Here is a 14058-nt window from a genome sequence, read left to right on the forward strand (position 1 = left end):
GGCAGGAAAAAAAAAAAGAACAAGGAAAAAAAGGAGGAGAACAATAACAAAGAATAAAAAGTAAAATAAGATTAGAAAAGTAACAAATATGTTAGGAAGAATGAAAAAATAAAAATATAGATGAAACAACAAACTGAATGTAAAACAGAGCACAATAGTAAAAAAGAGGAGAAAAAAAAAAAAGCCAGAAAAGGCCTTAGCTGTGGGGGTCGAGGTTTAGGCAGTGGGCGGGGCATATGCTTAAGACCCACAGGGCCCAAAAAGGCCCTGGGGAGGGGTGGGGCTTAGGCTCAGCAGGAGGGGCCCAGGGGTGCCTCTGGCCTTGGAGGTTGTAAGACCAGGTCCAGGACCACAGCAGGCTCACTGAGCCCGAGTAGGCAGGGGTAACACTAGGCACATTCCCCCCTCATCCTCCGATCCCGGAGGGCCCCTCCCATTGGCCTCTCTTCTTCTCCCTATCCCTCCTATGCTCCTAGGAGTCACACGGCAGGAGGGGGCCCCAGAAGGCAGGGGACCAGAGCTGGAACCCCAACAGGCTTCCTGAGGCTGAGAGGGTGGGGGAAATGCTCTCCGTGCCTCCCCTGACCCTCCTGATGCCAGAGGGCCCCTCCCATCCACCTCTCCTCTTCTCCCCCCACTTCCCTCCTACCCCACTAGGACCAGCGCAGCCCGGAGGGGGCTTCAGAAGGTGGAGGACCTGGCCCGAGAGCCCCGCAGGCTTCCTGGGGCCCAACTGGGCTGGGGAAATGCTAGGTGTGCTCCCCCTGGTCCTCCAAGCCCCTGAGGGTCCCTCCAGGAGTGGGAACCTGTCCCCGCTCCCAGCCACCCCTCAGGGGCACCGGTCCTGTCCAGCCTCCACTTCTCCTCCCCCCTCACTCCCCCCATGTCCTACCCAGTCGCTCAGGTGTTCCTCCCATCTCCTTGGGCATTGAGGTCGTCCACCAGCAACCGGCAGGCGCCCTAGTTGTGGGGAGATGCGAACTCCATGTCTTCCCACTAGAAGTATTCTTGATGTGCTCGTCAGGGAGGTGAGCTCGGCCTCCTCCTGCTCTGCCATCTTGATCTCCCGTGTCTTCCTCTTCACCCATTTTTAAAAAATGTTTTGTCTTGTTTTTATTCAGTAGTAGGAGCTATTTGTGGTAAGGAAATTAGTCTCTTATCATGATTTGTCTTCCCCTTGGCTTTATTAATGATTTTTTTCAATGTATAGGACATTTATATGTAGTCATAATCATTACTTAGTTTTCCAGTTGTTTGCTGATCTAAAAGTGTCTTCCAAATTTGAGGATTTCTTAAAAGGAGTTCAGGGAAGATCTTTTGGTGCTATATTTTTCACACAGGTTAAGAAAGTTTTTTTCTATGAAATAAAAAGAAATTATTCCCCTACTCGTTTTCTAGAAAGGACTTAAGAGACCTTATAATAAAAGACATCAATTTTATTAGAATAAAGTCTGAACACCAAATATAGTAAATAAGAGAAAAAGCAGGTACCATAGTCACAAGAATTTATTTATTGAAAGATAAATTAGATTTATTAATTTATTTAAGTAACCCTGACCATTAAATTTCTTGGCAGTCATGCCCAAAGAGCCAAAAATTTAAAAAGGTACATTAATTAGATTTTTGTTATAAGAGGACACATACTGATTCTTTAAGAGAAAGATGTTATCATACTAAATTCTGCAGGTAGTTTATCACAGGGAGTATTATTCAGGGAGATTTGTGTCTTTGGTTTTATTTTTGTTTGTTTGGCTGCAACAGGACTTTCTGACTGAATGTTCCTAGTCAGAAATCCTTATCTACCTATGGAGTTCTCCCATTGTATTCATCAGGACTCTGGACTGTTCAATTCTTCTTTCTTCTAATGACCAGGTTTACCTTGCTTATTCTCAAGGGAGAGTAATTCTGATAGGACATCTGTCCCTCTTGCCAGAAAGTTGCAACTGTTAGAAACTAGGATCTGGGGTAGAAATCAAAAGTTGTTGGTTTCAGGCAAAGTAAATAACCCATCATTTGAACATTTGAGCTGTTGTCATCAGCTATTGGGCTTCCTGCACTGCCTTTTTGTGTTAAAGTCTTTCCCTTTCTTCCTTCACAGAGATCTACCAGATTTTTGCTGAAGTGGTGAGCTGTGTGCTCTAAGATCTAACTTTTGGGAAATAGGTTTCCTCCTGAAGAGGGCTTTGACAAGAAAGCTGTTGGGTGTAAATGAGCGGATCATGACAGATGTTTTTCATTGCTCCAGTATGCTTTTGTGAAATAGGAGGCCTTTGAAGCTTGGAGCAGCTCCCCTGTGGCATGCAATAGAAGACTGTGCCTCCTTTAGACACAGGGAACATCAAGGGCACCTCTGGGTACCACACGGCAGCTTAGACAGAGTGCAGCTGAGAGGCAATGGGTTTTTCATTTATTACTCTTTGAAGACAGACATATGTTACCTCGAGACAGAAGACGGAAGAATCTTAAAAAAGAAAAAGAAGTCCTGATTATTTGTTTTAGATGCTCTTCCTCTTTGAGTAATCTGCTCACTGGATTAGTTACTTAACAAAGTACAGTGTTCGTAGGATTAATGGAGAAGAGAGAAATGTGAAAGGCACTCTAAGCTGGTTTAATGAAACCAAGATGTTAATGATATTTAGGAAGCCTGAGATTTACCATTCTAGACTTTGCTTTACCTAAGACTTAAAGATGTAGATGACCTTGGAAATACGCTCATTTTAATTGGCTTTTGTGAACCTGTCTACCACCACCTGAGCTGAAAGCCTAGAATAGCTCACTCTTCTCTTTTTTTTTTCCCTTGCAGTTTTACTGAGATATAATTGACATACAGCCGTGTATAAATTTAAGGGGTACAACCTAATGACTTGACTTACATATTTTGCAAAATGATTACTGCAATAAATTTAGTTAACATCCATCACCTCATGTATTTGCCAAAAAATGTTTTTTTCCCTTGTGATGAAAACTTTTCCACTCTTCTCTTCTTGAGTAATCATTCTGTCTGCAGTGGAAAGCCCTCACACTCGTAAATTTCTCTGGTCGCAAGAGGTTTCTAAGAAGAAATCTGCAAAGAATAAGAAAAAAGGTTGATGCAAACTGTCTTGTCCCTACTGTCTCCCCTTTCTGTGTGTGTGTGTATCAAGTTACCTCAAAGACAGAATATTTGGGAATGCACATATATGTGCTTTCATTAAAACACGTCACTCTCAGTAGTACCCTATACATTACTATTAAAAAAAAAAAAACCCGGATAGATCAAAATTTCACTTTTCTCTGTCACCATAAACTAAAGCTATTCAGTGGCTACTACACCCTTGGCTCTCTATTGTTTTTTTATTTGGATATAAATGATATTACAGTATCCTCATCCCAGTCTATTACAAACCAGAGTTTAGAATGCCTCTTCAAGATTTTGCTTTTTATAAACAACTTAACAATAAAAAACAGTCATTACCTAGATAACATTTATTGCTGCAGACTCTCAAGTTGTTTATTATTAAACATACCTATTGTGATAAATTTTCTAGAAACTTGGAGCTGTACAGATACATATAATTGCCACTATTATCTATCTTTATAGTTTTGCAGATTGTTCAGTTTTTGTTTTCTTTTGATGCTTTGCTTCCACCGGTGAGAGAAATATTTTTAAACCATGCTGGAAGTTGAAACCTAATAAGAAACGTTGACTGGACAGGATACTGGCCTTCTTGAAGCTTTCCTGCTAGGATTACTTGTCAGTGATTTAGGAATGCCATTCACTGTTGTAGGCATTCCTCATGCCCTAAAACAGGCACCCAAGCATTAGGACAATGAGATTCATTGTACGTGAAGAAAGGTCAGCAGTTGTTTTACTAGTTCATAAGATATTGGAATTAAGATGACAATTTAAAAGCTAAATGTCAACAAACAAACAAACAAAAAAACAAACAAAAGGTAAATGTCAAGGCTTGGAAGGCCTGCATACCTTTGTTCTAGTCAACCTGAGATACTTGACTTCTCAATGGTTTAATCTTCAGGAGCAGCGAAGTAGGGTAAAGAATAAAGAATATGAATAAAGAATGAAGAACCCAACATGATGCCTATCGTGTTACAGTAATTTTTAGGATCGTTAAACACTAAATGAACTTAGTAAGGAGCACAAAATGTTAATGGTTTCTTTAGTTAATTTGAATATTCTTTTCAGTGGTTAATGAGTAATCTTCAATAATTTACTTAACTAGGCTGCTGTTTCCAATTTCCAATTGTGAAATTATATAATTATTGACTTACTGGTGTAAAGAAATTACTTCTTTTTCAAAGAGAGATAAAATTAAATAAATAATATACCAATACGGGTGCCCCTTCACTTACAGAAAGACTGGTCTCCACGAGGTGATATCCAAAACAACTAGCCTGAAATTCTTAAGAGAAGAAGCTGTTTTCAATTCACTGTATTCTCTTCTTAGAATAATTGGTGTCATATTTTGGCTGTGTGTATCATCTAAATGTTCCTTTCTTTCCCGGGCATTTGTCATCACTCTGTTTGGGGTATAAGTATGCCCTCTCTCACTTAATTTCTTTCCTGACTTTCTCATTCCTTGTTAAGGATCTCAGTTTTTCCATGAAATAATTTTATGAATAATGGCCAGTATCCTATTTCATGTCACAAAAGTGCATTGGCCCAGTTAGTGTCTTAATCATTACATAGGATAAAGACTGATAAGTAGTGTGCTAGTGCAAAAACTGAAACGTGAATTAATATTAAGTGTGTAGCTTTAAATCATTTGGGGGGGTCACTAAAGTAATAAAGACTTGTGTTGTCCTGGTTATTAACTTTGGGAAACATTTCAGTGAGGTGAGGTCAAACGCCATGTCCCTCTTCTCCACCTTGTGTTGGAAAGGAAATAAATAAGAGTGCTTGCTCATTTGCAGATAACCCTAGCAGTGGGACCCAACAGAGATTCTAGAGACTGTGGTAGGAGACGTACTCACTTGGAGACGGGAGAGAGTATGGAGCTTATGATGAAGGTAGCAGCGTGCCCAAGAGACATCCCTGAGGAGGTTGTTGAAAGTCTAGTCCAGATTCTAGTTCTCTGCTCTGCTGAACTTTGTCTATAACCTGAGAGAAGTCCCGACAATCTCTGTGGACCACAACTTCCTCCTCTGTATAACCTCTTAGTTATTTCGGCTTTAAAAGGACACGAATTTGTACACTGAAGTTGGTTTGTAGGAGCTAAACTAAGCCCCTATGTACTGAGGGTCTATGGGAAAATGCAGAGTTCCAAATAAAAAAATCACAAGGATGCTTTTATTATAGAATCCGAATAGACACAGACTGTGAAACGCTAGACTTGTGACTGGTTTATTAACTGGGAAATTCTGGAATTGAAGTGTGACTAGCCCTTTTCTTTGTTGATTAATCACAGACCCCAGAGGGTATAAGTGAAGAACAAAGGATTCAGGAGTTGACTGCGATGGAAGAGTCCCGGATAGCAATTCTGAACAACCTCGAGGAACTTGAACAAAAAATCAAAGATATAAATGACCAGATGGAGGAATCTTCCAGAGAGGTATAAACCACAAGTTCACTTATTACCCTCTCTCATTTTTCTTTCTTTCCTTTAGCTTAATTATATCAATGCCTATTAGGGCACAGGCCTTGGGGGGCAGAATACATAGAGGTCAACATGAGCAATTTGTAGCTGTGTAAAATGGGTACGTATGTGGGGTAGAAATGCCTTTTTTAATGTTTCTTTCTGGGTTTTTTTTTTCATCCAATGAGATGAACATATGAAGCCATTTTTAATGTGCGTCCTATATAACCGACTTTGTCTTAACTAGTGTATGCTTTCTGAGCTGCTTCAAGATCTGTCAGCTGAGGTACCATGTATTTAGACGTTTAAGTTCAAATCCAACAGACATTTTCTGAGCATGTTAAGTATGAGTTGGGTATCATCTTGGCACTATGGGGGGATTTACATAATTAAAGAAAGGGGCAATTTTTTAATACCTCCATGGAATGAGAAGAAGCAGCTAACACTGCCTAAGAAGGATCTGCATGTCTGTACTCACGGATGATGCAGTCAGCCCATGTGTGGAAGGGGACTGCTCACCTGTCATCTTATGCACAGACCCTGGGGAGCCCCTCCTGCTGGCATTGCTAGGAATGCAGCGCTTGCGTGCTGGGCTGAGTATAATTTTCATTTCCCATGCTCTAGGGACAAGCAGAGACGTGGCTGCTCCCAAGATGGTTCACACTTGAGCTTGAATCTAAGCGAATAGGCAAAATATCCTTGAGAAGTAAGCAGAAAAGGGGTTATCATAGAAAAATTAAATGAGAAGATAACTCGTGTGCTTAGCAAATATATTAGCAAATATATTCTGGCCTCTCCACTTTCTCATATAGGAATCCTGAGTCTCACATGGGTTCTCTGGAGTGTTTTCTGGGCTCCATAATCTGACTGATAATGGTAATACTTTTTGCCATTTGTAGCTGTTAAAAATACACCTCTAAAGGGGGCAGCTGAAAATTTCTCTGAAGGTGAAACACCTCTGAGCTTTGTTTTGTGTCCTCAGTTGGATATGGAATGTGCTCTCTTGGATGGAGAACAAAAATCAGAAACAACTGAACTTATGAAAGAGAAGGAGATTTTGGATCATCTAAACCGGAAGATAGCAGAACTGGAAAAGAACATTGTTGGTGAAAAGACCAAGGTAAAAGAAAATTATATTTGATACAAATTTTACAGGCAAAATGGTGCTTCCATCTGATTGAATTTAAATGTTGTATGAATTGCCATGGTTCTGGATTTGTGTGTCATGTTCCTGGAGATAGCGGCACTGGAAAAAAGTCTTAAGATGAGGTAAGTAGTTGCAAATTAAGAACTGTCAGGTGCAGAGCAGCTGATGCTAAGATAGTAGAGCCTGTTTAGTTTTTGAGCCAGTATTCATGCCAGCTTATTCTGCTTGAGCTGAGTGAATTGCTTTTTTCCAATCAGCCTTTCTGCTCTTCTGATTCTGCTTTGTTTTTAAAGAATCATTTTAGTACTTTGGAACTTCTTTCCAGCATTGCCCTGTAAGGGTGGCTTAAACATATTCAAATATGGTTGCCTCATTTCTTTTCATTTTTCTATTTATTAAAAAGATGAATGGGAACCATGCATTTCATCTGTCTCGCCTTGCCATTGGCTTCAGTGCAAGTGCACTGCTCTTTGACAAATGCACTGCAGTTTTCAGGGGATCCTCACACACTGCTGAGTGAAAACTGTGAAACACAGCTGACACTTATTTTGGAAAAGAATATTTTTGAAACGCTTACACATTTCAGGCCACAACCTGAATGTTAGCCGATACCTCCTAGGGAGTATGAAGAATTACTTGCAGTTTTTAGAATTCGGGGTGGTAGTTGGGTTTTTTGTTTTTCTGCTTGTCTGTTTTTTGCGGAAAATATTTCACTTACTCTCCTCTCAAATTCTGAGTTAGTTACAACTGAACTAAGCCTAAATTAAAAATTAAAATTCCAGTTTGAGAAAGAAAAACTAGTGAGCTGGAACACATTCCTTTCTTGCTCATCACGTTCTCCACTAAGCTGAGAAAAAGAAAAGAAATTCAGTTTGAGTAAACTCCAGTGGTAATATGTGGAAAGGATTTCTGCTCAGTGTGGCTTCCTTTTTAGGCTTCTCTTTGTTTGCATTTGATCTTGGTGCCAGAGAATGAGCTCAAAAAGATATTGTCAGAAATTGAAGTCAGATTAAAAGCTACATATCAATATCTTGGTTGCCTGCTTATCAAGATTAAAATGCACATCTTTTTCATATTAAATTTTATGTATGTGCCTTCGAGCTCTAGACTTTGAAATAGTAAAGAATCCATTTGGGTAATAGCTATATTTTTCTTTAAAAGCTGAAAACCACATCGAAGGATTGATTGTCTAGTTCTGCCGTACAGGAGGATCATGGTTTTCAAAGTTTCCGCACTGATACAGCAAGAAACTTTCATTGGAGGCATCAGATGTTTTTGTTTTGGTGCTTACTAGTATTTTACTATTTATGTCATACTGGAAAGCTTGCGGGACATAGGAATGGGGTCTCAGGTTCCCTGTGAACCTGTCTGCCTTCCCCATCCATGTAGTTGTTTATCTTTGTGTAGCCCGCATATGACATGACCTATAAAGTCTATTTTTCTACCTGTCATTAGCATCATATTCTACACAAAAGTGAAGCAAGTTGAGTCAATGCTAAATCTCACTTCCCAGTCACAGTTGTGTTATATTCTCCAGACCTAAGTAAGGTAGAGTCAGAACTCCAGGAACATGAGTGGAAACAAGCAAGGAGGAGGCTACTTCCATCCTTCCTATTATTGTTTTGGTGGCTTGATAGAAGCTGTGCATAGGAGAGAGGACGCTGGGGGCTTGAAGTATAGAATCAGCTCATGCAGCTGTTAGGGGATTAGTTGGTCTCGGAAGGTGGGATTATTGTCTGTCATCACATGATATGAAAAATGGCAAAAACTGGCTTTGGGTGAGGGATTCCAGAGGAGAATGAGGGAAGTGAAAGCAGACTGAGCTGGATGATGTTACTGCATATTCTTGACAACCAAACTCAAATAGAGACCCATTACTGCTTGGCAACATCTCACTGTTTCTCAAGTAAAGTTATTCTACCATTTTATAGCACGGCTATTTCATACCTTTGCTCTGTTCAAACTTCTAGTCCACTTTCATTCCCCTGGCTCTGAGATGATCTCACCACCTACTTCACTGAGAAATTAGAGCATCTCATATTCACAACTAAGGAAGGCTCTCTTCCCCTCAAATACCAGTCCTTTTGGATGTGCCCAGGGTACCGTCCCACCATCTAGAGGTCTACAGTCCTGTTCCGAACTCCCCCCAGCCTCTCCCTCTTTACTGGACCTGTACTGTCAGTATGCCAATATTATTATTTTTTAAAATTATTATTATTTAAAAATAAAGTTCCTTCCAGCATAGCCTTAGCTAGTTTCTCTTCAGCGTAGCCAAGCTTTTCAAACAGTTTTCTCAGTATACTGTGTGTTCTCCTGCTTAGTTCACCATTCCTCCCATTCTTGTTCCACTACTCCATCAGATTTGCTCCTGTTAAGACCACTAAAAGCCCTGGTGCTGCCTAACCCACCCACTGGGTGCTTTTCAGCCCTCTTATGAGCAGACTCTTGAGCAGAATTCAAGACAAGGGGCAACTCTTTTCCTTGACACTTCCCCTCCCCCACCCCTTTGCCTTCGTGTACCACACACTTCCCCTCCCCTACCCCTTTGCCTTCGTGTACCACACACTTCCCCCCCCCCACCCCTTTGCCTTCGTGTACCACACTCCTCTGGTTTTCCTTCTCTTTCTCTTACTTATCTCTCTGACTTTCCACCCGAGTTCCCGTTCCTTCTTCCTCTGCCTCTATCCAGCCAGTTGTTACAGTGTCTCTGATCTGAACCTTCTTCTTTTTTTTCTGGAGCAAGCTCAGACTTCCCCAGAAGTCCACAGAAAAGTTCTGCTTGCTTTCATTGGTCTGAATTAAGATATATGCTTTGAATCATTTACTTTTTTTTTAAATTGAGGTGTAATTAACATATAATATTATATTAGTTTCAGGCGTACAACACGATTCGATATTTGTGTACATTGTGAAATGGTCACCACAATATTTCTGGTTAACATCTACCATCTCTTGTTGAGATCTCTCTTCTCTTATGTTCTCACATTCTTTTATAGCCATGGCTTCAAATAACATGTACATGCTGGTGACTGCCAAATGTATGTCTTTAGCCCACAACCCTATTCTGTACTTCTGACTCATATCCTGTAGCCTACCTGATATCTCCACTGAGATATTTCTCAGGTATTTCCAGCTGAACACGATGTAACCGAACTCTTGATCCCATCCCTCCCCTGGCCTTCCATACACTTCCCCTGCCTCTGATCCTGTTCTTCCTCTAGTTTTCCCACCAGGACATAGCATCTCTATCCACCTATACGTCCAAACAGAAACCTGGAAGTAGATCTTGATACTGCTTTCTCTATCACCCCCACTTCTAATTGATTACAAAGCTATTTTTCAATTACTCTAACTTCTCCACATCTCCCCTAATAGCATTCTCTTCTAAATCATCAAAATTTCCTTTTGAGTTCCATTTCCATTTACTTCCCTTCAGTCTGTTTGCTTCACAGCAACCAGAGTGATTTTTCTTTTAAAATTTAAATTAGGTCATATCACTCTGGTTTGTGTTCCCCTGTATTTTATATAAATCTAACCTCCGTACCTGTCCTGACTCTTTCTATCACCTTTCTCCCCTCTTCACACCACTCTCATGGCGGTCTTCCTTCTGTTTGTTTAAAGACCCATCCCACCCTCCACCCCTGCCAAGGTCCCTGGCAGACCAGCCTGCCCTGCCTGGAATTCCCTTTCCTATATTCCATGCCTTGTCGGTTGCCTGTCTTTCAGCGCTTAAGTTCAGTGTTAGTTTTTCAGAAAAACCCTACTAGCCCTTTCCAGCTCAGATTACATTCTCTCGGTTGTTCTTTCAGTCCTTTTACAAATCACATTTTATAATTTATGTTTGTTTTGGGCTTGTTAGATATTTATTTCCCTCTCTAGCCTGTGAAATAGAGGCAGGCACTGTTATCCACTGTTTATCCAGCTCATAATAGGTGCCGGAATACCGCCCGATGTTCTTCGGGAATATTGTACTCGGATCTCCTGCTAACAGTGAGTCCTGGCTGGGTCTGAACAGAAACATTGAGCCAAACACCTGCCTGAGAGCTACGTGCAGCCAAGTTTCAGGACAGCTGGGGTGGTCTGTCCAAGTGCTCATGCCAGGGGCTTGTAATCACGCTGCCCGTCGAGCCAGAGCGTAAGACAGAAGAAGGAAATGGCCTTTGCCCTTTTGGATCTCGTTTCCTTTTCCATACACCTGTTGCTGCTGTCAGATATAAACTGTGGAATGAGAAAACCAAAACCTGAAAAGATATCCCTGTTGGGGAAGCTCCAATTCAGATGTCAATAGCACATCCTGTAAGCCTGGCCCTCATTTTTTGGAGACAAGGCCTGGAGCCATAGGAAGAAAGTTCAGTAACACCTCAGAGTTCAAATCCTGGTGTGAAGTTAATGACATTGTTTCCTTGGCTCTCAAGACCAGTCTTTAGCATTGTTTCTTTTAGCTGATTTGGGAGCTATCATTCTATTTTACATATTTAGTATAAATTAATGTATTTCATAGGTGACCACTATTTATGGTATGCTACCATATAAAATATAAACTATAGACATAATTACATATACAACATAAAATATAGACAGTGTATTTAATTGTGTATTTGTTGAACATTTTTGCAGTGGCTCCCTGGGCTGACCTTTCACCGTCCTTATGGGGACCACTGTCAGGAACATCAGTGCACCTGTTTCCATGCGGCTCTGAGCTAAATGCCACCTGCCTGTTGTGTTCTCGGACGGTAGCCACATCACACATAGAATCTCTATGAACTTGTAAACCCTAAACAAATAGAAGTATCACGGGGGCTTCCCTGGTGGCGCAGTGGTTGAGAGTCCGCCTGCCGATGCAGGGGACGCGGGTTCGTGCCCCGGTCCGGGAAGATCCCATGTGCCGCGGAGCGGCTGGGCTCGTGAGCCATGGCCGCTGAGCCTGCGCGTCGGAGCCTGTGCTCCGCAACGGGAGAGGCCACAACAGTGAGAGGCCCGCGTACCGCAAAAAAAAAAAAAAAAAGTATCAGACTCGAACATAAACCCAGAGGGGATGTTTATTTGAAGCAGTAAGCAATAATCCATAGTGTTTTCTTAGGGTAAGAGAAAGGAGAGAGACTTGTTAACCTCTGTGCTGGTAGACTGTTTTAGGTTGGTGGGCTTGGTGACTGGGGGTGGGGAAGCCACCAGAACCATGAAGCTCAGTTTGGGCAAAAGCTGGAAGCGGCTTCCCTCCCCCTGCACTTCCCCTCTCCAAGGCAAAGCCTGATTAGGGGCAAGTGCTGAAAAGTATGAAAGTGTTCCTGCATTTGTTTATGTACATTTTCCTTCTGTCTTTGTCTATTTCTGACTACATAAAAAATTCAGAACTAAAAATAGTTTTTCAGTTCCTCTATTTTTGGATTATCTGTCTCATTCCTGCTCCTTAGCATATGACAATGAAAAGTTAGCTGTACTGAAATTAAATAAAATGGTTAAGGAAAGGCTCTGCTTACCTAGTATTGTTGAAGAGTCTTTCCATCACCTAGACGGTGATCACAAAGCTCAAACCATCCTTCTGTTTAAGGATCTGTCCTCACACAGATAGGTTGTGATATTTTGTAAGCTATACTGGTCTGCACACTTTTATAGCTAAACACACTTAAAGGTGTGAGCTGAAGTTTAAATCAGTCTACGCCATGCAACACGTTCCTGGGTGAAATCTTGAATTAGTTGACTAATTTTTCTGTAATAAGCATATAGCTTTGTGTCTTAAGTGGTTAAATTGTATTCTCCATTATTATCTTGCCAGAGTACCTGTTACTTCCTCCCCATCTTTCCTTCAGAGCCAGGGGAAGACACAGAGCCTGCCCAGAATTCCTCAGCAAAGTGTTAATGCCTCTTGAGTGCAGAGTCTTTGCCAAGTCACAGGCAGTGTTCAGAAGGGATCCAGCCCTTCCCGTGCCTCTTTCTTACATTTCAAAGTTAGCTCCCTGGTTAGAGGAAGTGGAAATATATCATGGGATTTGGGGATTAAATCAACAGGGTTCCAGATTAGTGTGATTTTTTTCTGGTGGTTGTTTGATTATGTAAATCCTTAGTGTTCTGATTTTCCAATGTTTTCTACACTAAACATCCATCAACTGTGCAATTAAAAAGTCAAAGCCAATGGTAAAAAAAAGCCTAGGAAAGTAACATAAAAATGTGCCTCGGGCTTCCCTAGTGGCACGGTGGTTGAGGATCCACCTGCCGATGCAGGGGGCACGGGTTCGTGCCCCGGTCCGGGAGGATCCCACGTGCCGTGGAGCGGCTGGGCCCGTGAGCCATGGCCGCGGAGCCTGCGCGTCCGGAGCCTGTGCTCCGCACCGGGAGAGGCCACAACGCTGAGAGGCCCGCATACCGGAAAAAAAAAAAGTGCCTCTTTAGAGGCAGGCAGAGAATGGGTTTTCAGCAATAACCGTCTGGGGACACAGGTCCGTAATCTTTCCTCTGCAATTCTGAAAAGTTTTGTAGAGGAAAAAAACTTTTCATAAGGTTGGCACCAAAACTTAGTTGGTTTCAAAACCTGACTTGGACTGATCTTCACACTCAATATGAATATTCATAAGTAGCTGCAGACACAGAAACATGTTTGATTACAGGGTTTTGCCCCAGACCTCAGTGGAAATGCCATACAGTATATGCTATATGAACAGTGTTACTTACCTCTATCAAATGCAGAATATTCTGAAATCTAGAACACATCTGGCCTTAAGAATTTCAGATAAGTGATTTTGGGTCTAAAACAATTGCCTAATGTTGAACCTCTGAGGATGCCTGCCTCTCAAACCACCCCACAGGGCTCAGGAACTGGAAGGAAGGGGACTCTCAGGGTGTATGGAGAGGACTTTGGATGGGCTACCCTTAAAAATGATGGTTCAGGTACTATGCATTTTAACATATCACTGCATCAATTCCAAACTTGACCCAGTGTTTCAATAAACACGGCCTGAGTACCTAGTGCGTGCTGGAGTCTATGCTGAACAGTTTGGAAATTACAAAGATGAATCTTAATTTTTAAGAAAATCTTTATCAAGCTAATAAGGCTGCCAAATTAGGAAAAGATGTATAGGATGCTTGGTTAAATTTAAATTTCAAATAAAGAGAATATTTTTTTGGTATAATTATGTCCCATGCATTATTTAAGACATACTTACCTTTAAAAAATCATTTGTTGTTCATCTTAAATTCACGTTTAACTGTGTATCCTCTATTTTATCTGGCAACCCAATAAACTAATGAAGTAGGCATCTTTTCAGGGTAACCTTGAACCATCTGCTTACCAAATATTAGTTAAATGTGATAAAATTATTTTTTATAGGTATTCAGAAATTTTTC

General features: G+C 41.3%; 1 protein-coding gene across 10 annotated transcripts in view; it reads left to right on the forward strand.

Annotated features, from left to right (window-relative positions):
• Positions 1-14058, forward strand: part of PHLDB2 (pleckstrin homology like domain family B member 2) — a 129032-nt gene that overhangs the window by 68718 nt on the left and 46256 nt on the right. For all 10 annotated transcript variants that reach the window (XM_027104395.1, XM_027104438.1, XM_027104377.1 and 7 more), the window contains exons 4-5: positions 5406-5549; positions 6556-6693. In XM_027104395.1, the coding sequence (XP_026960196.1) occupies positions 5406-5549; positions 6556-6693 (282 nt within the window). The remainder of the gene's footprint in view (positions 1-5405; positions 5550-6555; positions 6694-14058) is intronic.

The sequence above is a fragment of the Aethalodelphis obliquidens genome, unplaced genomic scaffold, assembly GCF_003676395.1.
Source record: "Aethalodelphis obliquidens isolate GAN/ISIS:26980383/991018 unplaced genomic scaffold, ASM367639v1 scaffold1, whole genome shotgun sequence".
NCBI classification, from domain to species: domain Eukaryota; kingdom Metazoa; phylum Chordata; class Mammalia; order Artiodactyla; family Delphinidae; genus Aethalodelphis; species Aethalodelphis obliquidens.